Source organism: Mustelus asterias, chromosome 19, assembly GCF_964213995.1.
Source record: "Mustelus asterias chromosome 19, sMusAst1.hap1.1, whole genome shotgun sequence".
Taxonomy (NCBI): domain Eukaryota; kingdom Metazoa; phylum Chordata; class Chondrichthyes; order Carcharhiniformes; family Triakidae; genus Mustelus; species Mustelus asterias.
In genome coordinates, this window is record NC_135819.1 from 28,883,824 (window position 1) to 28,905,123 (window position 21,300).

Sequence of the window (21,300 nt, forward strand, 5' to 3'; positions counted from 1 at the left end):
CAGTGTTAGCACTGCTGCCTCAGTGCCAGGGACCCAACTTGGGTCACTGGTCACTGCGGAGTCTGCACGTTCTCCCCATGTCTGCGTGGCATTCTTCTGGGTGCTCCGGTTTCCTCCCACAATCTAAATGCTGGTTAGGTGCCTTGTCCATGCTAAATTCTCCCTCAATGTACCCAAACAGGCGCCGGAGTGTGGAGACAAGTGAATTTGCACAGTCATTTCATTGAAGTGCAATGTAAGCCTACTTGAGACACTAATAAATAAACTTTTCAGATAATCCAATTTCCTCTTGAATGCCTCAATTGAATCTGCCTCCACCACTCTCAGACAGTACATTCCACTTCCTAACCACTTCCTGTGGGAAGAAGTTTCTCTTGTTTCTTTTGCTGATCACTTTAAATCTGTGCCCTCTGGTTCTCAATCCTTTTACAATGGGAACAGGTTCTCCCTATCCACTCTATCCAGACCCCTCATGATCTTGAATATATCAAATCTCTCAACTTTCTCTTTAAGAAAGATAGTCAGAATGTGTCCAATATACATGACTGAAGTGACTCATCCCTTGAAGCATTTTTGTGAATCTTTTCTGCACTCTCTCTAATGCCTTCATGTCATTCCTAAATGTGACATCCAGAACTGGGTGCAGTGCTCCAACTGAGGCTGAACTAGTGTCTCATACAAATTCAGCATAACATCCTTGCTCTTGTATGTTATGCTCCTGTTCATAAAGCCTAGGATTTAGCTTTATTAACACTCAATCTGTCCTGCCACCTTCATTGACTTGCATGCAATGCATACAATAGATATTGTAATATTTCACTTAACACTACACTATGAATTTCAACAAATTTATGGTAAGAAACAGCAATGCAATTGCAAAAAATTGGAGCATTGGTTGCTCTCTTTGTCCATCCTTTAACCAGTTGTTTTGTGAATCAAGTGTGTAAGACTGAGCAAAGCATCTAACTACTGTAGTATTAACAGGTGTCAGGCAAACATAAATCTCCATCGAGTTGTCTCTTGACTATTTTATAAATCAGGCAGCCCAAGTTGTTTTCCAATTCCTGAAGTGATGGGTATCTATTGGGTTATAAACAAAATACTACAGATACTAGAAATATGAAATAAAAACTGAAGGTGCAGTGATAACAGCAGGTCTGGCAGCATCTGTGGAGAGGGAAAGTTTCAAGTCCAATATGATTCCTGTTAGGAACAGAAGGAGAAGTGAGCACTCTCCAGAATTTTCACCAAAGTTTGCAAGCTTCTGCGCACACCTTGGAGGATATAGTTAGCGAACATGAGATAGCACTGAGTGGGAAAAAAAGTAAGTGCTTGTGACAGAGGGTGAGAAGTTCACATTGAGAGCTTTGGTATCTTGGGAAATCCTAATATTCACGAGGGAGGGAGCTGAAGCTGTTGGCCATTGGATCAGTCACTTGGTTCAGACAGCACACAGGCCAATGCTGCACTGATTAGTCTGGAAGCAGGTAGTGTGCATTTTGAATTTGGTCTGTCACTGGCCGTGTTGCTGCTGTACTATGGGTGAGCTACAGCAAGTGGAGGTGATCAGCGCTGATTCAGAAGCTGAGGGGTCAGGTTCCCTACAATCGTTGATGTGTGCCAAACTTGCTCATGTGGTTGGCACTGTGGTATGTTCAGTCTGATGTGGTACCTGCTGATACCAGAGGGTGGTGAGGGATTGGAATACCCAGAGGGTGGTGAGGGATTGGAATGCCCTGCCAGCATCAGTAGTAAATGCGCCTAGTTTGGGGGCGTTTAAGAGATCCGTAGATAGGTTCATGGACGAAAAGAAATTGGTTTAGGTTGGAGGGTCACAGTTTTTTTTTAACTGGTCGGTGCAACATCGTGGGCCGAAGGGCCTGTTCTGCGCTGTAATGTTCTATGTTCTATGTTCTATGATACTATGGCTGCATCCAGTCCAGCTCTGAGATCTGCTGAACTGTCTGGCATATCTTCTTTCAACTAGTACAATATAAAGTCAGCTAGTCGGCCTTTTGGCTAAGATCAGGTGTAGTATGGTCGGCAGCCCATGGTCGGCCGCACTTGGTTGAGGTCATTAGGTTACACTGAAGCTTCATATGTTTCATATGAAGCAATTTTTTAAAGCGGCATCTCGGCCTTTTGGCTAAGATGCAAATGAGCTCAAGTCTTGAAGGAGGAACCTCCCCCTTCTCCAATCAGCTTTGCTCATGTAGATCAGGCCCAGGACAGGGTAAATGGTCGCTCGCCCTGTCTTGTCAGCCTGGATCTGAAATGTCTCAACTTGTTGAGACTCTGAATGGGATTTGATTTGATTGAATTGGAAAAGTATAAAAAAATATATAAAGTCAACTAGTGCGCATTTAAAGAAAGCTGCAGCAGGAAGGTGACGATGATTTCCCAAAGAACATTACACTGCATTTCTTAGCTGCTAAGATGGACTTTGCAGTTTTTGTGGAACACATTGAACATGTCTATCTTTAGAGAATCCCCTGCTTCACAGAACCCCAGGCTGAATACTTTAAATCGGTGACTGAAAAAATTAATCAACTTATTGTACACTTCAAAATTGGCAAATGTAAATACTCCAAACAGTACAAAATAGTAATCATTTTATTTCCTCTTGCACTTAAATAGAAACTTGAGCCAGCTTCATAAACAGCATCTGTTCCTGTTGGAAGTTTTCAGTGGGACTTGTACTCAGACAGACATCCAAGTTGTGAACTTGGAGTGGCCCTTACTGTACAGAATTGGACGCATTATCTGAGTTGGAGGGAATTACATGGGGTCAAAATCACTGTAGTTATTTCACTGACTCCTATCCTTCTGAAACAGGTTACATGCCTTGCTTGCGACAACAAATCCAACACGATTGAATCCTTCTGGGACCTTTCTCTAGAATTTCCTGAGAGATACCACTGCAATGGAAAAGAAGCTGCTTCCCAGTATTCTTGCTTATTGACGGAAATGTTGGCAAAATTCACAGAGACAGAGGCCTTGGAAGGGAAAATTTATGCCTGTAACCAGTGCAACAGTGAGTAAAGAGGATGGACTTATGTATTTACGCTCGAGATTTAATCATTAAAGAGCATTGTAGTACTTTTCATTTTGAGTTTGCACCAGAATTAAGTAGATTCTTAAAATTTAGTGTTTTTAAACTGCTGACAATCTAATTTTGTCTAATAAGGAAAATATGCTTCTATTCTGGTGGATTTATCATTTATTTTTCCTCACCTGACCCCTACTGCCCGCAGCAGTATGCTTATTTGTGAAGTCCTCTGAATAGCTTGTCCAGTATTAACTTCAACTGAAGTTATCTTTACAGTCTGAATGAGGTTGCTCTTTCATTCAAAGATGATATTGGACAAAGGAGGTGATCTTCACCACTAGTAACTGCTGAAAGCATAACTGACCAACGCATGAACATCAACTGAAGAATGGGGTAGTGCATAGGTTCCCAACTAGTGTGCCCAAGTGTGCTGCAAAATAAGATTAAAAAGATGAAACATTAATGTAAATTAACTAAATCTAATCTTTGTTTTCAGCTCTGGTTGGCACCTCAATCCCAATGAATCTCAGGCCTCCCACACATATGCAGGTTGCATGATTGAGATTTTGTACATTGGTCAGGTGCATGCACATGCATAGAATCCCTACAGTACAGAAGGAGGCCATTCGGCCCATCAAGTCTGTACTGACCACAATCCCACCCAGGCCCTATTCCTGTAACTCTCATTTACCCTGCTAATCCTCCTGACACTAGGGTCAATTTAGCAAGGCCAATCAATTTAACCTGCACATCTTTGCATGTGTGGCCCTTTCCCGGATGGTGCATGCACGGTTTGGATTACCAACATTAAAGCATTCTGAACCATGCATGTGTGCAGCCCTTTCCTGGCTGGAGCATGCACAGGAGATCCCAGGATCTTTGGGAATTGGAGATGACTACCATGGAGTTGAAGACAAAAGCCCCAAGCGCCTGCACTAAAACACAAAAAGGGCGTAAAAGCCTAGGAGAAGTGAGGAAGATGGAAAGATTGGGGGGAATAAACAAAGTTCCCAGTAAGGGCAGAAGATAGCGGTAAGAAACAGGAAGCTATAAAGTTAAAAGGAGAAACAAGCTTCAATATTGTATTTGACATGCAATGGGTGACGAGGCTTTCATTGTAAACCTCTTAAACTAATGAAAATTATATTAACTGATGGCTTGACAAGTTTTTAAGAGGGTTTTAGAGTTAAAAGGTTTTTGCAAGAAGGCAGTTCAGTTGGAGGAAATGGGAGGTGTTCCTCAATTTTTTTATAGTATCAAGGTGCCATGTGCTATGACAAACGGTTGGGAACCACGGAGTAATTCGAAAGGGGATTTTATAAATATGCTTTGTGGTAATGAGTTTGGTTCCTACTAAGAGTCATAAATCTGAAGCTAAGAATGTTGCTTGAATCTTTTTAAGGCTGTTGTAACAATCAACTGTACAAATATTAATACTAATTCTTGATCATGAATGGCAATGAGTTGGACTTGTATATTCCCGTCTTCACACAGCAAAACTCCAGTGTGAGAGAGAGAAAACATCTCTTTCCTTTTGCAGATCTCTGGAGAGATCCCTATTTTCTAGCAGGTTTCCAGAGAGGGATAGGAAGAGGTACTACTGTTGTCAAATCCAAACTGCACCTGACTCTCTCTAAGCTTAGCGCACATGATTCTCTTGTCAATCAACTTAATCAAACCTGACTCTCAAACCCCAGGACACAACTCTAAGAATAACAATAAGGCATTTGCCAAGATTAAAACAAACACTCCAATAATTAGGAGCAATTAACCTTCTGCAGAATCAGCAGGTGGGCTGCCAGCTGTGCACAGTTTGGCATTGTAATCAGGGTTGAAGTGTAACACAGTCCCTTCAGAAGAAACATGACACAAATACATGTCTTAAAGGCACAGTTTCATCACAGCTTGTCCACAGATCCCCGAAGGTGACAGGGCAGGTTAATAGGGTAGTTAAGAAGGCACAGGTTTATCATAACCTTTATCAGGTTATAAGAACAGGGAGGTTACGTTGGAGCTGCACAAAACTTTGGTTAAGCCTCAGCTGGAGCACTGGGTCACCTCACTATAGGAAGAATGTAATCGCACTGGAGAGGGTGCAGGGGAGATTCACCAGGGTCTTGTCTTGTCTGGAATGCACTGCCTGGGAGAATAGTAGAATTGGAAAACCTAACAACCTTTAAAAGGAATGTGGACAAGGACTTGAAATGTGACATTCAAGACTATGGGCCAAGTGCATCGAAGTGGGATTATTGTAGATTTGGTGTAGTTTTGTCAGTGCAGACTCGATGGGCTGAAGGGCCTCTTCTGTATTATGTGACTCTAAATGGGTGGAACAGTGTAAATTGACTCAGCTCTGGAGATTTGTAGCTCGGATGTTTTACTCTTTCACAGGATGTGCATGTCACCACTTATTGCTCATTCCTAATCATCCTCAAGATCACCGCCTCCTTTAATTGCTGTAGTCCATGTGGTGTAGGAACACCCACAGTGCTATTAGGGAGGGAGTTGCAGGATTTTGACCCAGTGACAGTGAAGGAATGGTGATACATTTCCAAGTCAGGACGGTGTGTGATTTGGAGATGAACTTCCAGGTGGTGGTGTTTCCATGTATTTGCTGCCCTTGTCTTTTTAGGTGATAAAGTTTGGAATGGCTTTGGAAGGTGCTGTCAAATGAGCCTTCGTGAGTCACAACAGTGTTGATGGTACACGATAATGCCACTGTCGTGAGGGGGTGAACGTTTAAATCTCTGAATCCATTGAAGTTGTTTAATGGGGAAAATCTGATTCGGTTGAAAATGTTTCACTAAGTTCACTTTTCAGGAATGCAAAGGTTAACAGAGGACTCGTGGTAATAATGCCTCCTGTCTCTACATCTTTTCCTATTTGCATAGCTATAGAAGCTTTCGCAATCCGTTTTTATGTCTCTCGCTAGTTTATGCTCATATTCTCTTTTAATAATTCCTTTTACAGCTTTTGCAGAATGATAAAATCCTCTGGTTTACGATCCTTTCTGGCAATATTATAAACCTCTGGATGCTGTCTTTAACTTCCCTTGTTATCGAGCTCAGGCCACTTTTTCCATAGTTTTTGTTCTTTAAGGGAATGTACATTTGTTGCACGTAGGATTAATTTCTTAAATATTTTCCATTTCTTACAACTTTTTAAATCTGGAATAGAAATCATAGAAAACCCTACAGCACAGAAAGAGGCCATTCGGCCCATCGAGTCTGCACCGACCACAATCCCACCCAGGCCCTACCTCCATATCCCTACATATTTACCCACTAATCCCTCTAACCTACGCATCCCAGGACACTAAGGGCAATTTTAGCATGGCCAATCAACCTAACCCGCACATCTTTGGACTGTGGGAGGAAACCGGAGCACCCGGAGGAAACCCACGCAGACACGAGGAGAATGTGCAAACTCCACACAGTGACCCAAGCCGGGAATCGAACCCAGGTCCCTGGAGCTGTGAAGCAGCAGTGCTAACCACTGCTACCGTGCCGCCCAATAACTTTCACTTTTTTAAAATAACTTTTAGTTTAGTTTCCCAATCTATCTTGGTCAGCTCAGTCAGGTGGCCCTTCGAAGGGGCAGTGCTCCGAAAGCTAGTGGATTTTGCGACCAAATAAACCTGTTGGACTTTAACCTGGTGTTGTGAGACTTCTTAGTGTTTACCCCAGTCCAACGCCAGCATCTCCATACCTTGAGAGGAAACCAGAGCACCCGGAGGAAACCCACGCAGACACGGGGAGAACATGCAGACTTCACAGTCACCCAAGGCTGGAATTGAACTTGGGTCCCTGGCGCTGTGATGTAACAGTGCTAACTACTATGCCACCCTCTTGGGACATTAAACAGTTAATCATGAGGATCTGTTGTAAGGCAATTCCTGCAATGGTTTTCCATTGTGGGTGGTAAAAGCAATGGTTTCTTTCAGTGCTGTTTGCTGTTTGTTGCTGGAGGCTGATGAATTATGCAATATTCACAAAAATAACCCATAACTGGTGTTACAAGCCCATTTGTTAATGAGTTGATTGTTATGCTGCGGTGCAGGAACTGAGCAAAAAAAACAAGGAAGATGTCATTCATTAAGCGCTAAATAATGCTGTACAGTATTCATGGTTGCAAAAAGTAACCTGGTCTCATTGAGGCTGGCAAGTTGGTTTAATCTTTTCTGGACTTGGTTACTGTTTGCAAGCACAGAAAGGACTGACCAAGCCCATGTATTTGCACTTGAAATATGTGCAGGTTTGTAATCGGAGTTGTGTTGTTTTACTTGAATAAATTTGAATCGTAGAGATATACAGCACGGAAACAGGTCCTTCAGTCCAACTTGTCCATGCAGACCAGGTTTACTAAACTTGAACTAGTCCCATTTGCCTGCGTTTGACCCATATTTCTCAACCTTTCCTATCCATGTGCCTGTCCAAATGTTGTAATTGTACCTGCCTCTGCCACCACCTCTGGCAGCTCATTCCTTTTACACTTCACCCTCTGTGAAAAGTTGCCCCTCAGGTCCCTTTTAAATCTTTCCCCCTCACCTTTAAACCTATGCCCTCAATTTTTGGACTCCCCTACCCTGGAGAAGAGACCTTGGCTATTCACCATATCTACGCCCCTCATGATTTTATAAACCTCTATAAGGTCACTCCTCATTCTCCTATGTTCCACAGAAAAAAGTCTCTGCCTCATAATTCAAACCTTCCAGGCCTGGTAACATCCTTGTAAATCCTTTTGCATCCTTTCCAGTTTAATAACATCCTTCCTATAACAGGCTAACCAGAATTGTATGTTGTACTTCAAATGTGGCCTTACCAATGTCTTGTACACTTGTAACATAACATCCCAACTCCTGTACTCAATGCTCTGTCTGATGAAGGCATGTGTGTCAATTGCTGCTGCCTTCACTGTCTACCTATGACGCCACTTTCAAGGAACTGTGTACCTGCACCCCCTCGATCTCTCCCTTTGACAACACTCCCCAGGGCCCTACCATTAACGGTGCAAGTCCTGCCCTGGTTTGTCTTGCCAAAATACAGCACCTCGCATTTATCTGAATTAAACTCCATCTGCGATACCTCGGCCCAATTGATCAAGGTCCCATGTGATGTAACCTTACTGACCAGTCGACCATGTGGCACCTTGTCGAAGGTCTTGCTAAAGTCCATGTAGAAAACATCAATCTTCTATTTTCTTGTTCACTCCTTCAAAAATCTCCTCAAATTTGTAAGACATGGTTTCCCAAGCACAAAGCCATGCTGACTATCCCTAATCAGTCCTTGCCTTTCCAAATGCATGTAGATCCTGGCTCTCAGAATCCCCTCCAACAACTTACCCACCACTGACGTTAGGCTTACCAGTCTAGTTCCCTGGCTTTTCCCTGCCGCCTTTGTTAATGGCACAACATTTGCCTCCCTCCAGTCCTCCAATACCTCACCCGTAGCTGTCAATGATACAAATATCTCTGCTAAGGGCCCTGCAATTTCTTCCCTAGCTTCCCACAATGTCCTGGGAAAGAACTTCCACCTTAAATATCCATTTTTAAAAAATAACATTTTCAATTTAGTGGACAGATCAACAAGCAACCTTCAGTTTCAAAATGTATTAAGCATAACACTGAGCTAAGATGGCTAAGGCTGGGGATATCCATCAGTAATACTGACAGTTTGTTACTCGCATTCACAACATATATTTGCCTGTTTTTAGTCAGTTTTTCATTTGCTTATGAATCAAGGATGAGGACAGACACACAGCAGAGTTTATCTGTCAGCTTTGGGGCATTATATAGTTGATTTTTTTCAGCTGCCCAGTATCCTTGTCAGTGAGCATGCCATTGAGCTGTTGGCAACTATGTTTAAAAAGGAATTGTAATCGTAATTGTCCAAAACTCTTACCAGTTCTTTATCATCTTGGGATATGGGACACTGACAAGGCGCCACATCCTTAATTGTCCTGATTACATTAAGGTGAGGCAATGAAAGAGAAAAGGACATGATGGGATATATTGAGGAAGTGCATGTGAATCAAAATCCATATAGAACCATTGGGCCGAATGGCTTGTTTAATGTTGTAAATTCTATGTAATCTTGGGACATTAAACAGTTAATCATGAGGGGTTGTTGTAAGGCAGTTCCTGCAATGGTTTTCCATTGGATGGTAAAAACAATGGTTTCTTTCAGTGATGTTTGCTGTTTGTTGCTGGAGGTTGATGCATTATGCAATATTCACAAAAATAACCCATAACTGGGGGTTACCCATTTGTTAATGAGTTAGTTGTTATGCTGTAGCATAGTATTCATAGGATATAGTATATTTAGTAAAGGGCTGGAGTCGCATGTAGGCCATACTGGGTTGGGGTGAAAAGGTCCCTTCCCTGAAGAACATTAGTAGATGGGGGTGGGGGGGTTTGAGCTATTTTCTGTCCTAGTATTACCAAATGTATTGAATTCAATTTCATAACCTGCACAGTGAATTTGAACTTGTGCAGTGGGTTTCTAACCGTAGGCCAAATCCTCAGCTCAGTTCTTTATCTCGGGTGTGCTATTGAATGAGTGCTGGTATCACTTGTACGTCCTCTAGCGGTCAGGTTGAGAACAGTTTTGACAGCTGTTTGGGATTAGGGATATTGGCCATGATATTGCACTTCAAGTTCTATTTCCTCCTCCTTCAGAAACTAGCTTTTGGCTTCAATCACCTAAAAGTGATCTCTCAGATTGATGCATTGCAAGGGACCCGATGGACATTTTGAACCTATTTCCTAGTGAGAATGAGTCTACAAAGCTACCCCCAGTTCAGTAAGCAGTCTGTCTGCCGCTGCAGTACATCAGCTGGGTGAGGGAGGTTTGGAGAGGAGTGAAGGATCTTTACTTTGGAACTTTGGTCTTGGCCTGCTCAATGCTGACAGAGTTGCCTGAAATTCAAACCACCAGTTACCTGCCCAGCAGCTTTACAATAAATCAGAAAAGAGAAACAGCAAGTGAAATAGAATCACAAGATTGGGTCATGATAATTGACACAATATTGGGTGTGTTATTTTACAAATTATAATCTCTAATTCCATGCATAACATATGGAATAACTCACATTAATATAGTGCCTTATCAGTTGAAAATTGTAAAGTGCTTCATGTAGTGAATTATTTCTGGGAAATATAGCACACAAGCGATGAACGGAATAACTCCTTCAAAATGCATACTGAAATATCTTCAAATCTTAGAAACCCTACAGCACAGAAAGAGGCCATTCGGCCCATCGAGTCTGCACCGACCACAATCCCACCCAGGCCCTACCCCCATATCCATACATATTTACCCACTAATCCCTCTAACCTACGCATCCCTGGACACTAAGGGCAATTTTGGCATGGCCAATCAACCTAACCTGCACATCTTTGGACTGTGGGAGGAAACCCACGCAGACACGAGGAGAATGTGCAAACTCCACAGAGACAGTGACCCAAGCCGGGAATCGAACCCAGGTCCCTGGAGCTGTGAAGCAGCAGTGCTAACCACTGCTCAAAATATGTTTGATTGTGGTGTGTGCTGCCTTTAATGTTATGTTTAAAGTGCGGCCTAAGAAAATACTTTAGAGAGTTTTCTAAATTCTTACAATTGTTAACCAATTTATATGTCGTATTTTTGAGTGGATTGTTCAGAGCAAAAACCATTTGTACAGGTACAAACATGTGTTACTGAACCAGTGTGAAAACAGCGCCTGTAATTTCGAAAATGGACGACAGCCAGAATCACTAGAGTTATATCAACCTGGCAGAATGTGGAAAATGCGCTTTAGATTTTGAAGCATTTTGCTTTTGCAATTTAGTTAGCAGACTTCAGTCTGCTCCATAATCTGACAACGGTTTCATTTAGTTTGAGATTTAGCGCAAACAATATTTTCAACAGATTGCAGAGCGTGCAGCTAAGCTTAAATGCAAATTCTAGCCATAGGTTCAGATGGATCTGTACCGAGGATTCACTGTGTGCAGCATTTCATGAACTAAATTGGAACTTTACTGAATGAAGTGTGATGTTTAAATGTTGCTTCATGTCCTAGGGAAACGCAGGAAGTCATCTTCAAAACCATTGATCTTGACTGAAGCTCAAAAACAGCTAATGGTCGACAAACTACCTCAGGTTCTGCGGCTCCACCTCAAACGCTTCCGGTAATTGAAATTTTTAAAAATAGTAAAGTGAAGTTCCTTGCTGTCTGGTTAATAATGGTTTGTAATTCCTAATTCAGTTCTTTGGGATTTTTGTTGCAGGTGGTCAGGTCGCAATCACAGAGAGAAGATAGGAGTACATGTGAGCTTTGACCAGGTCTTAAACATGGAACCGTACTGCTGCAGAGAGTTGGCAGAAACCCTTGGGCCCAACTGCTTCATATACGACCTGGCTGCTGTGGTCATGCATCACGGAAAGGGCTTTGGCTCAGGACATTATACTGCATATTGCTACAGTGCAGATGGAGGTGTGTACACTTCAAATGTTTATATTGGAGCTGCGTGATTGGGAAATGGACAGTATAGGAACTGAAAACAGATTCGTTTTACTATATGGTAATGTGAAAATATTCCACTGATGTTCCTTTATTAATTATCGAATACACATTTACCCAGAAATACTGAGCAGAATTGTCTATAATAAAAATCAGAGGACTGCATCTGTCGAATTGTGTGAAAAATTCCATAGTTTCAATCCCCACCCCTGCCAGTTTTATTAAAGGGCATGTGGACCCTCCAGCGCTGATGGAAATCGCAATTGTTTCTATAATTACAGATCTGGACATTGGTTAGATAAGCTGCAGTGCGATGCAGAATGAAGCTAACAGCATATCCCCATAGTGGCTGTGGTAGTTCGTGGAGATCTGCCTCCTTGCCTTATGAAGTGGTATATAACTGTCTCTCTTTAATAGAGAGATATGATACCTGTGGTCCTTTATGGCCAATGGCTAAATATTTAATTATGGAATCCAGCCAAGAATGGGATTTGTCTGGGGTTCAGTTCTCCACTTGGCCCCAATAGTTTGCCTTGACTTTAATTTCAGGAGTATACAGTTACACTGGTGTAACTGGTGTGTCATTTTCAGTGCCTAATGCATGCAGTACAGATTTTAAGTTATAGGTTCACTTTATCTTTGGTAAGGTATTTTTCTCTCTCCCTTTTCTCTCCAGGGTGGCACAGTGGTTAGCACTGCTGCCTCACAGCGCCAGGGACCCGAGTTCAATTGCAGTCTTGGGTGACTGTGGAGTTTTCACATTCTGCCTGTGTCTGCGTGGGTTTCCTCACACAGTCCAAAGATATGTGGGTTGGGTTGATTGGCCATGCTAAATTGACCCTTAGTGTCAGGGGGATTAGCAGGGTAAATAGGTGGGGTTACAGGGAAAGAGCCTGGGTGGAATTGTTGTAGGTGCAGGCTCGTTGGGTCGAATGGCCTCCTTCTGCACTGTAGGGATTCTATTCTATTTACAAATCCTAGTTAAGAGAACTAGCTGTTAACTCATGACCCTTTCGCACCTACTCTTTCCACTATCGATAAACTGACTGCCAAAAGTAGAAACAGTTTAAAATGACTCACTTCCCTTACCGAAGGCTACACATTGGGAGAATGTCTTGGCTGCAGAGCTGCATCCTACCACCTTGATCAATACAGTGCCACCATTTTATACAGTGGACTTGTTTGATTTATAAATTTGAGTTCTCCTCTCCATCCTCTTTGCCCTCACCCCTCTGAACATCTCCCACTTGGTTCCAATGCCCTCCTTAGTCAATCATGCTGCCAAAAGTTGCCATTCAATTGATTTTCCATCTAGGGGAGCTAACAGAACATTGTTCATACCTTAAGTTGTTGCCCTGATATATAAATTGATACCTTCAGGGGAATGAATGAATTGTATTCTTGTTCAAGTTTGTGTGTGCCTGCTGGTGTGTGTATGTGCACATGCACACACACGTGCCTGCCAGTGTCTGTGTGCGCACATCCGTGTGCATGTGTCCTTGTTCCCCCTATCCTGTATCTAATGACTTCAGTTTACATTGTAATTGGGATTTTGACTCTCTGGTAGGATTGTGGGTCCATTGTAACGATTCCACAGTGACCATCTCTACAGTGGATGAAGTTTGTAAAGCCCAAGCCTACATCCTCTTCTATACTCGCCACCTTCCTCACAGCATTAAAGTACCGTCACCACCTGCCTCGCCTGGAAACCATTCGACACCAGCATCACCGTGAATGAAGTTTGGAAATTCTAAGTATTGTAACTACTTTCCCAAGCACAGTCCAAGTGCAGAGGCAGCGTTGTTAAAGTTTTTACACCATTTTGGTTTTGTATGGATTTTGTACTTTCCAGACATTTATACAGGGGTAGCTGTGACTCGCCTTTTGAACACATGTACAGTACATTCATAGTTTTGTAGTGTATTTTTTTAATCTTACAAGAGAAGTACTTGGGAGTAATTTGAGTAAATGCTTCTACTCTTTCACATGCAGCAATAGCCGCATAGCCAGAGAGAGTTTCTATTTTTCATACAAGTGGAGTTCAGGAGATCAGCTGACTGTGTGAAGTTTGCAGCTCAAGTCCTCGCCCCAGTTGATGGGCAATATACTATTTAACATGGTATTAATGTTTCTAACATGCCAATCTCTGAAATAAACCAGCTTGCCTATTCCTCGTGTTCCAACACTGAATTGTATTTCTGTGTATACAGATTCACTGTCTTCAAATGGGCATTACTGTAAAATGTGCAGGGTTCTTTAGATAAATCTCTACTTTTCTATTTTCTTTACAATGTTCGGTAAGACCTTTGTTGTACCGCACTTTGCTCTGTTTAAGCCCTCACAGGGAGGGGAGATGGGTCCACATGGGGAGGGGGCTGGGTCCTTTCTGGAATTTGAAATGGAAAAGTTTTCTTTAACTTAGTTTCAATGTTTTTCCGTCCCCCTTTTCCAGTGGCAGCCTATCATAACTGTTACCTACTTTCTTTACCTTTCCAGCTTGTATCGCAATCTGCTGCCATTTCGTAATTAATTGTATCTAAAAACAATTGACTTTAAAGAAAGAGTGCCTGAATTATTAATGATCTCTGGTTTAGAAATGACTCGAAGCCCTATCTGAGGTCGTGGAAGCGTTGGATTATGAAAGGTTTATGTAAATTGAGCACGTTCTCGCTGGAAGAGAGGACATTGAGAGAGGATATGATTGATTTTGGTACTGAATAATGTAGACCATGACTCGGTAGATGGTGGGTATGTCCTGTCCTTGTGACTTTGGACCTATGCTCCTCGTTACTGGGATGTTTCTCGCACTGTGCCTCGATTGCCTGGTTAGTCAACAAAGATCCATTTGGTTGAACCTGAAATGAATGTGTTGTCTTATGAGGAAAGGTTCAGCAGGTTGGACCTTTGAGTTGGAATTTAGAATAATGAAAGTTCGTCGTCTCGAAGTGTACAAGATTCTGGGGGATTGGACAGGTTCGTTGGGAGGATGTTGCCCTTCATGGCTGAATCTAGAATGAAGGGTCTCAGTTTCAAAGTAAAGGGTCTCCCATTTAATGTGGAGATGGGTAGGAATTTCTCCTTTTACAGATTGGTTGGCATTTGGACTTTTCTCCCCCAGAGAGCAGTAAAGGCAGGGCCATTGAATTTATTCAAGGGTTAGTTAGACTATCAACATCGAGGCTTACAAGGAAACGGGCAGACAGGAAGGTGGAGTTGAGGCCATAATAAGATCAGGCATATCCTGAGTAGCAGAGCAGACTCGATGGGCCAAATGTTCGCATATAACAACTCCTTTGTGATCGCTTCTCGGCCTTTTGGCTAAGATCAAGTGTAGTACCGACATGCTGTACTTGGTTGAAGTCATTAGGTTACATTTTGGCTTCATTTGAAGACATTTTTAAAAGCAGCATCTCAGCCTTTTGGCTAAGATGCAAATGAAATCAAGCCTTGGAGGAGGTGCAATGCCTACTCCAATCAGCTTGGATCATGTAGATTAAGCCCAAGACAGGAGGTGAGAGCCCTGTCTTGTCAGCTTGGATCGGGAATGTCTCAATTTGTTGAGACTCTGAATTGGACTTGATTTGATTGAATTGGATTTTTTTTAAACTCCTTTGTGATTGTCAGGGTGTTGGAAGGTGAATTAGAGATAATCTGTTCATTAGGGTTTCTCAGATCCTTATGTTTAAATTCTCATCCTTCTTGCTTTCCTACAACAAAGTCTTTTTATATTTCAAGTTATAGTTTAGTGGTCCCAGCCAGCAGCTGAATTTGAGAATGCTGGCAGCTGCTGCTGCATGTGCTGCCATGATTTATATGTTGTGGGGAGTCTGAGCCTGACTGAGCACTGATACCAGACATAGCGGCATGACCTCCATCAACTCTCTCCACATTCTTAAGATCAAGTGTAGTCTGCAGATGCTGCACTTGGTAGTGGTCATTGGGTCAGATTATAAGCTTCATATGCTTCATATGAAGCAATTTTTAAAAGCGGTATCTCGGCCATTTGGCTAAGATGCAAATGAGATCAAGCCGGGGGAGGCGGAGACGTCTGCCTACTCCAATCAGCTTGGCTTATGTAGATCAGGTCCAAGACAGGGTAGAGGATTGCATGCCCTGTCTTGTCAGCCTGGATCGGAAATGTCTCAACTTGTTGAGACTCTGAATTGGACTTAATCATAGAAAATCATAGAAACCCTACAGTGCAGAAGGAGGCCATTCGGCCCATCGAGTCTGCACTGACCACAATCCCACCCAGGCCCTACCTCCACATATTTACCCGCTAATCCCTCTAACCTACACCTCAGGATTCTAAGGGGCAATTTTTAACCTGGCCAATCAACCTAACCCGCACATCTTTGGACTGTGGGAGGAAACCGGAGCACCCAGAGGAAACCCACGCAGACACATGGAAAATGTGCAAACTCCACACAGACAGTGACCCAAGCCGGGAATCGAACCCAGGTCCCTGGAGCTGTGAAGCAGCAGTGCTAACCATTGTGCTACCGTGCCGCCCTAAAGCTACTTGATTTGATTGAATTGGAAAAGTATTTTAAAAAACTCTCTCCACATTCTTAGCACTTGCAGTCTGTTCAGCCCTGGGGGGGAAAATGGAGAGAGGTCACCCTCCATATACAGTATCTTGAAATTACACTGATATCTACAAAGAAATATGTTGAGGTTACAGGAACTGAAACATGTCATTCAGCCCAATCAGCTGGTGAACGAATCATCCTGATCACACTTATTTTCCCCAAACCCATATCCCTTCATTAATTACCCAGATTTATCTTTAATCTCAACAGTGTCAACTTCAACCAGTAACCGAAACCCACAGTCTCCTGTCCTCTAATCTAAATCTTGTACAATTCATCTTGTATTTATGTTCTCTCATTCTAGATCCCTTTACTGGCAGCAGTCACCTATCTAGCCTGATAAAACATTTATAATTTTAAAACACTTCTATTTGCATCTAGAGAACAAAGACAGTTTTTTTTGTAACGTACTTGGAATTTATTCCCAATATTCAGCATTTTCTACTTTGTTTAGTGGATGTATTTTCCAGTTAGCCTTTAAAAGTGGTTATTTGGTACTCCTATATTGTCAGTATGTTTGAGCAATGCTAATAGGCTATTCAGCCCATCGAGTCTGCACCAACTCTTACCCAGGTCCTGTTCCCCCGCTCTATCCCCGTGATCCTGCACATTTTACCATGGCTAATTACCCTAACCTACACCTTGAGACACTAAGGCAATTTATTATGGCCAATCCACCTAACCCACACATCTTTGGATTGTGGCAGGAAACCGGAGCACCTGAAGGAAACCCATGTTTCATTGCAACTCTGCTCTTGGAACACTACTTGTACAAAACTTGTCATCAGTTATGGACCCATGGGGGAGATGATAGTGTTGTGGTAATGTTATTAGACTGGTATCCAAAAGCCCAGGTTACTGCTCTGGGGACATGGGTTCGAATCCCACCACAGCAGCTGGTGGAATTTAGATGCCATTGATCAATCTAGAATATGAAGCTCATCTCAGTAACTGTGACCAGGAAACTGTCAGTGATTGTTGTGAAAATCCATCTGGTTTGCTAATGTCCTTTTAGAGAAGAAAATCTGCGGTCCTTACCTGGTCTGGCCTAGTTTGTTTATTGGTGTCACAAGTAGGCTTATATTAACACTGCAATGAAGTTACTATGAAAATTCCCTAGCCACCACATTCCGGTGCCTGTTCGGGTACACCTGAGGGAGAATTTAGCATGGCCAATGCACCTAACCAGCACGTCTTTCGGACTGTGGGAGGAAACCAGAGAACCCGGAGGAGTGGACACGTGAAGAATATGCAGATTCTGCACAGACAGTGACCCAAGCTGGGAATTGAACCCAGGTCCCTGATGCTGTAAGGCAACAGTGCTATCCACTGTGTTGCCATGATGAAGAATCTTCTTTTAGCTTTTGAGTTGGATATCGAACCTCTCTGCTACAGAATTGCAGGGATGGGGAGAACAGGCAGACTTCACACAGTCCCCCAAGGCCAGAATTGAACACAGGTCCCTGGTGCTGTGAGGCAGCAGTGCTGACCACTGTGCCTCCCCCCCCCCCCCCCAGGGCCTACGTGTGATTCCAGATCACACAGCAATATGGTTGACTCAAATGCCCCCTGAGATTGCCTAGCAAGCCCTTGGTTCAGGGGCAAAAAATGTTGGTCTTGCCACGACATTGGTGTCCCATGAAAGAATAAAGGGGAAAAAATCCATTATTGTTTACAGAACACGTATGCATTGTATGTTTCCTAAAGAAATCCACTACCTGTGTCCTCTCACCTCTACGTTCCTTTGCTTGAGCCGTGCTTCTGCTCTGGTTTTTATGCAGTTCTAAGCTGTACCTTAGAATAACAATATTTCTCCTTAACCAAGAGTGGTGAAATCCAGTGAAGGTTGGGAAGTCTAAACTTGAATGTAACATGCAGGAGACGCACTTTTTTGAATGCAAGAATGAAAATTTCATTTTGCAGTGTTTTTAATATAAACATCCCAACAGTAGTGTCTTTGAGAAACTTGATTGTAGAAACCAGGAAATCAATTTGAGGTACCCTGTATTTTAATAGGGACCAGCCCTTCTGCTATTAAACTTGTTTACAAGTTTTACAACACTTGCTGCACAGAGGGAAGAGGAATTCTCCTGCACCTATGCCGATCTTAATGGCCAAATTGATGGATACTGACCCGTGTTTTGGGTAAATGTGCAATATTTAATAGCCGTGTAAGATTACTCAAAGGTAACCTTGTTCCCATTTTTCTACAAAGTGCTTATCTCAACGATTTAAGCTTTATGATTTTGCAGTTCTCAAAATGATTGTAATTTTTGAAATAATTTTGTAGCCAAGGTGCTGATCTCTTATTTGCAAATCCTGAAAATATCTGCCAATCACTGTGCAGCCAGTCCCTTCACAGGGAGTTTTAGATTTTTGAATTCTGTTGAATAAAGACGACCAAATCAGCCTATCATAATTTGAACTGTTCAGCATTCTTTTTGGAAGCTTCAGTTGGTTTATTTTGGGAATTTCCAAGTCAGTGTTGTAGCATTTATTTTTTTAATGTATGAAATTTTAAAGAATTTTTTAAAGAATGTATGAAATTCCTAAACTCAGAGGATGATGAGGTGTGATTTTTAAATACTTGTGATTCTCAGAAATGGAAACCTGTCACAGGAGTGGCATTTAATATTTTGCTCTTGGTCTGGTTTTCCTTTGTTAATGGATGTGAACCAGCCACTGCAAAAATCCCTTTTGGATCAGTATTTCTCCACAACTGCTATTTCCAGTCTCGCCTTCACTGAGGTCCAATCATAAGCATCCTGCTTCTGTCTGACTCCCTGCTCTTCTCCAGAGTAACATGGTCCATTTTGGGAGTGGGATACATTGTGATTGTGAATCCACATATTCCTAATTACCAAAAAATCAAATATTGAGGTATTTTTAAAGGCTTTTTATACTAACTTCTGAGCTATTTATTTAACTCTCCTATTAAAGTATCTATGTGCTAAGTATCTGATCATCAATACATAATCCATGCCAACTCCAAGGGAGAAAATGCTGGAAGATCTCAGCAGGTCTGGCAGCATCTGTAAGTCGTCATGTGGAGATGCCGGCGTTGGACTGGGGTGTAAACAGTAAGAGTTTTAACAACAGGTTAAAGTCCAACAGGTTTATTTGGTAGCAAACGCCATTAGCTTTCGGAGCGCTGCTCCTTTGTCAGATGGAGTGGTTACAGATGTGGTTACAGATCCACTCCATCTGACGAAGGAGCAGCGCTCCGAAAGCTAGAGTGGATCTGTAACCACATCTGTAACCACTCCAACTGACGAAAGAGCAGCGCTCCGAAAGCTAATGGCATTTGCTACCAAATAGACCTGTTGGACTATAACGTGGTGTTGTTAAAACTCTTACAGCATCTGTAAGGACAGAAAGGAGCTGACGCTTCAAGTCGAGGTTCATCTGGACTCAATGTCTGCTCTTTTCTCTCCCCTCAGATGCTGCCAGACCTGCTGAGATTTTCCAGCATTTTCTCTGTTTCAAATTCCAGCATCTGCAGTAATTTGCTTTTATCCATGCCAACTCGTTTACTTCAAACGTTTGGCACTGCCCCACGTTTGACTTCTGTCAACTTTGTTATCATGGTGCGGGTTGGTCTCCTAGATGTATAAGTTATCAACAACCTTGTGTGTGCGTTCCTTGGATCTGATAACATATTAGTGGAGGCAGTGGGGTAGTGTTGTCACTGGATTAGTAATCCAAAAACCGAGGATAATGTTCTGGGGACCTTGATTCAAATCCTACCATGACAGATGGTGAAATTTGAATTTAATTAAAATCCCCCTCATGACCATGAAACCACTGTCAATTGTCATTAAAAACCCATCTGGTTCTCTAATGGCTGGCCCACATGCAATTCCACAGCAATATGGTTAACTCTTAAATGCCCTCGGATGGCAATTATCTCACGGACGAATAAATGAAAATGCCAATAGTTTGATTTTATTTAACAATGGTGAAAAGTATTCAATAGCATGTCCCACATTATTAACTTGAGCAATGGTGCCCAGAGCTAAATTTCTTTTTAATGGGGTAAATAAGTTCTCTTGACTCTGTCTCTGGAACTTTTGTATATGAGCATATTTTAATTTTGTGACTTTTGAAAGCAAAAAACAGTGGAATACAGTATTCTTGGATATGAGGGAATTTTTCTAAACCATTAAGTTATAGTAAAAAGGTGATAGTTTAATATGATCATGCCAAAAATATTAAGGGCAGGGGAAAAGCAGGAAATGGAAGGTTATTGCTTCAGTCTCAACCCAAGGTTTGGATTGGAGGTTGTGTTTTTCAGATATGCAGTTACTATATCAGATTTTTTGCATGTATGTACACCTAGCTTTAATCAACAGGTTTAGCTATGTGACTTAGCATTTTATAGAATCAGCTGTAACCCTGGTTTTGTTAATTGACAATTATTCATGTTGCTAGTTGTAAGATTTTGGTTGTCATAAAATAATTCTATGCAAAATTGTTACCTCAACTTCTAGATATTTTACCTCAATAAAATGACTTTTAAAATAAACGGAAGCTGTGAGATTTACTTCATTAGATTCGCTGCACCTCCAGGTATAAACCTCTGTTTTCTGGAAGCTTGTTCCATCCAATGTGAACTGCATGAACTCCAAACCACTTGTTTCACTCCTGGACTGGCCAGCTGTAACTCCACAATCACCACACACGAACTTGCTAACCATCCAATTGAACTTCACCCACATTGTTGTCCATTCATTGGCAAGTGGACAGGCAATTAACTTGAGGGTCGATTCTGAGGTTTGATTCCATATTGAACCTGATTTCAATCTGGCCCAGGGTGCCAAAGTATAACTGGATGCTATCTCTGCTTGATGTTTTAGATTCAGCCCTGTTACTCATCCAGAAGCCCAAGCGTGGAATGGGAGGAATTAAATTCGGGCAGTATCACCAGAGAATTAGTTTTAGATAAGTCCCCTGGACCTGGTTTGCACTCCAGGATTTTATAGATGCAGTGGTAGTGATTTTCCAAAGATCCTTGGATTCGAAAACTACCTATGTGGGGCCCTTGTTCAAAAAGGGGAGGCAAAAAGCAGGAAACTACAGGCCAGTTAGTCTAACTTCAGTTATTGGAAAAATATAGAATAGATGATCGAGAGAATAGCAGCACATTTGGAAATTCATAAT

The 21,300-nt window shown here is 42.1% G+C and overlaps 1 protein-coding gene and 1 pseudogene across 2 annotated transcripts in view; both read left to right on the plus strand.

The window, feature by feature from the left end:
- Window positions 1-19,268, plus strand: part of usp44 (ubiquitin specific peptidase 44) — a 49,862-nt gene extending 30,594 nt beyond the window's left edge. For both annotated transcript variants that reach the window (XM_078235232.1, XM_078235233.1), the window contains 4 exons: window positions 2,836-3,034; window positions 11,108-11,216; window positions 11,316-11,521; window positions 13,116-19,268. In XM_078235232.1, the coding sequence (XP_078091358.1) occupies window positions 2,836-3,034; window positions 11,108-11,216; window positions 11,316-11,521; window positions 13,116-13,282 (681 nt within the window). In that variant the 3' untranslated portion in view covers window positions 13,283-19,268. The remainder of the gene's footprint in view (window positions 1-2,835; window positions 3,035-11,107; window positions 11,217-11,315; window positions 11,522-13,115) is intronic.
- On the plus strand, window positions 14,847-14,988 carry LOC144508137 (U2 spliceosomal RNA; annotated as a pseudogene).
- Window positions 19,269-21,300: the final 2,032 nt, after the last annotated feature.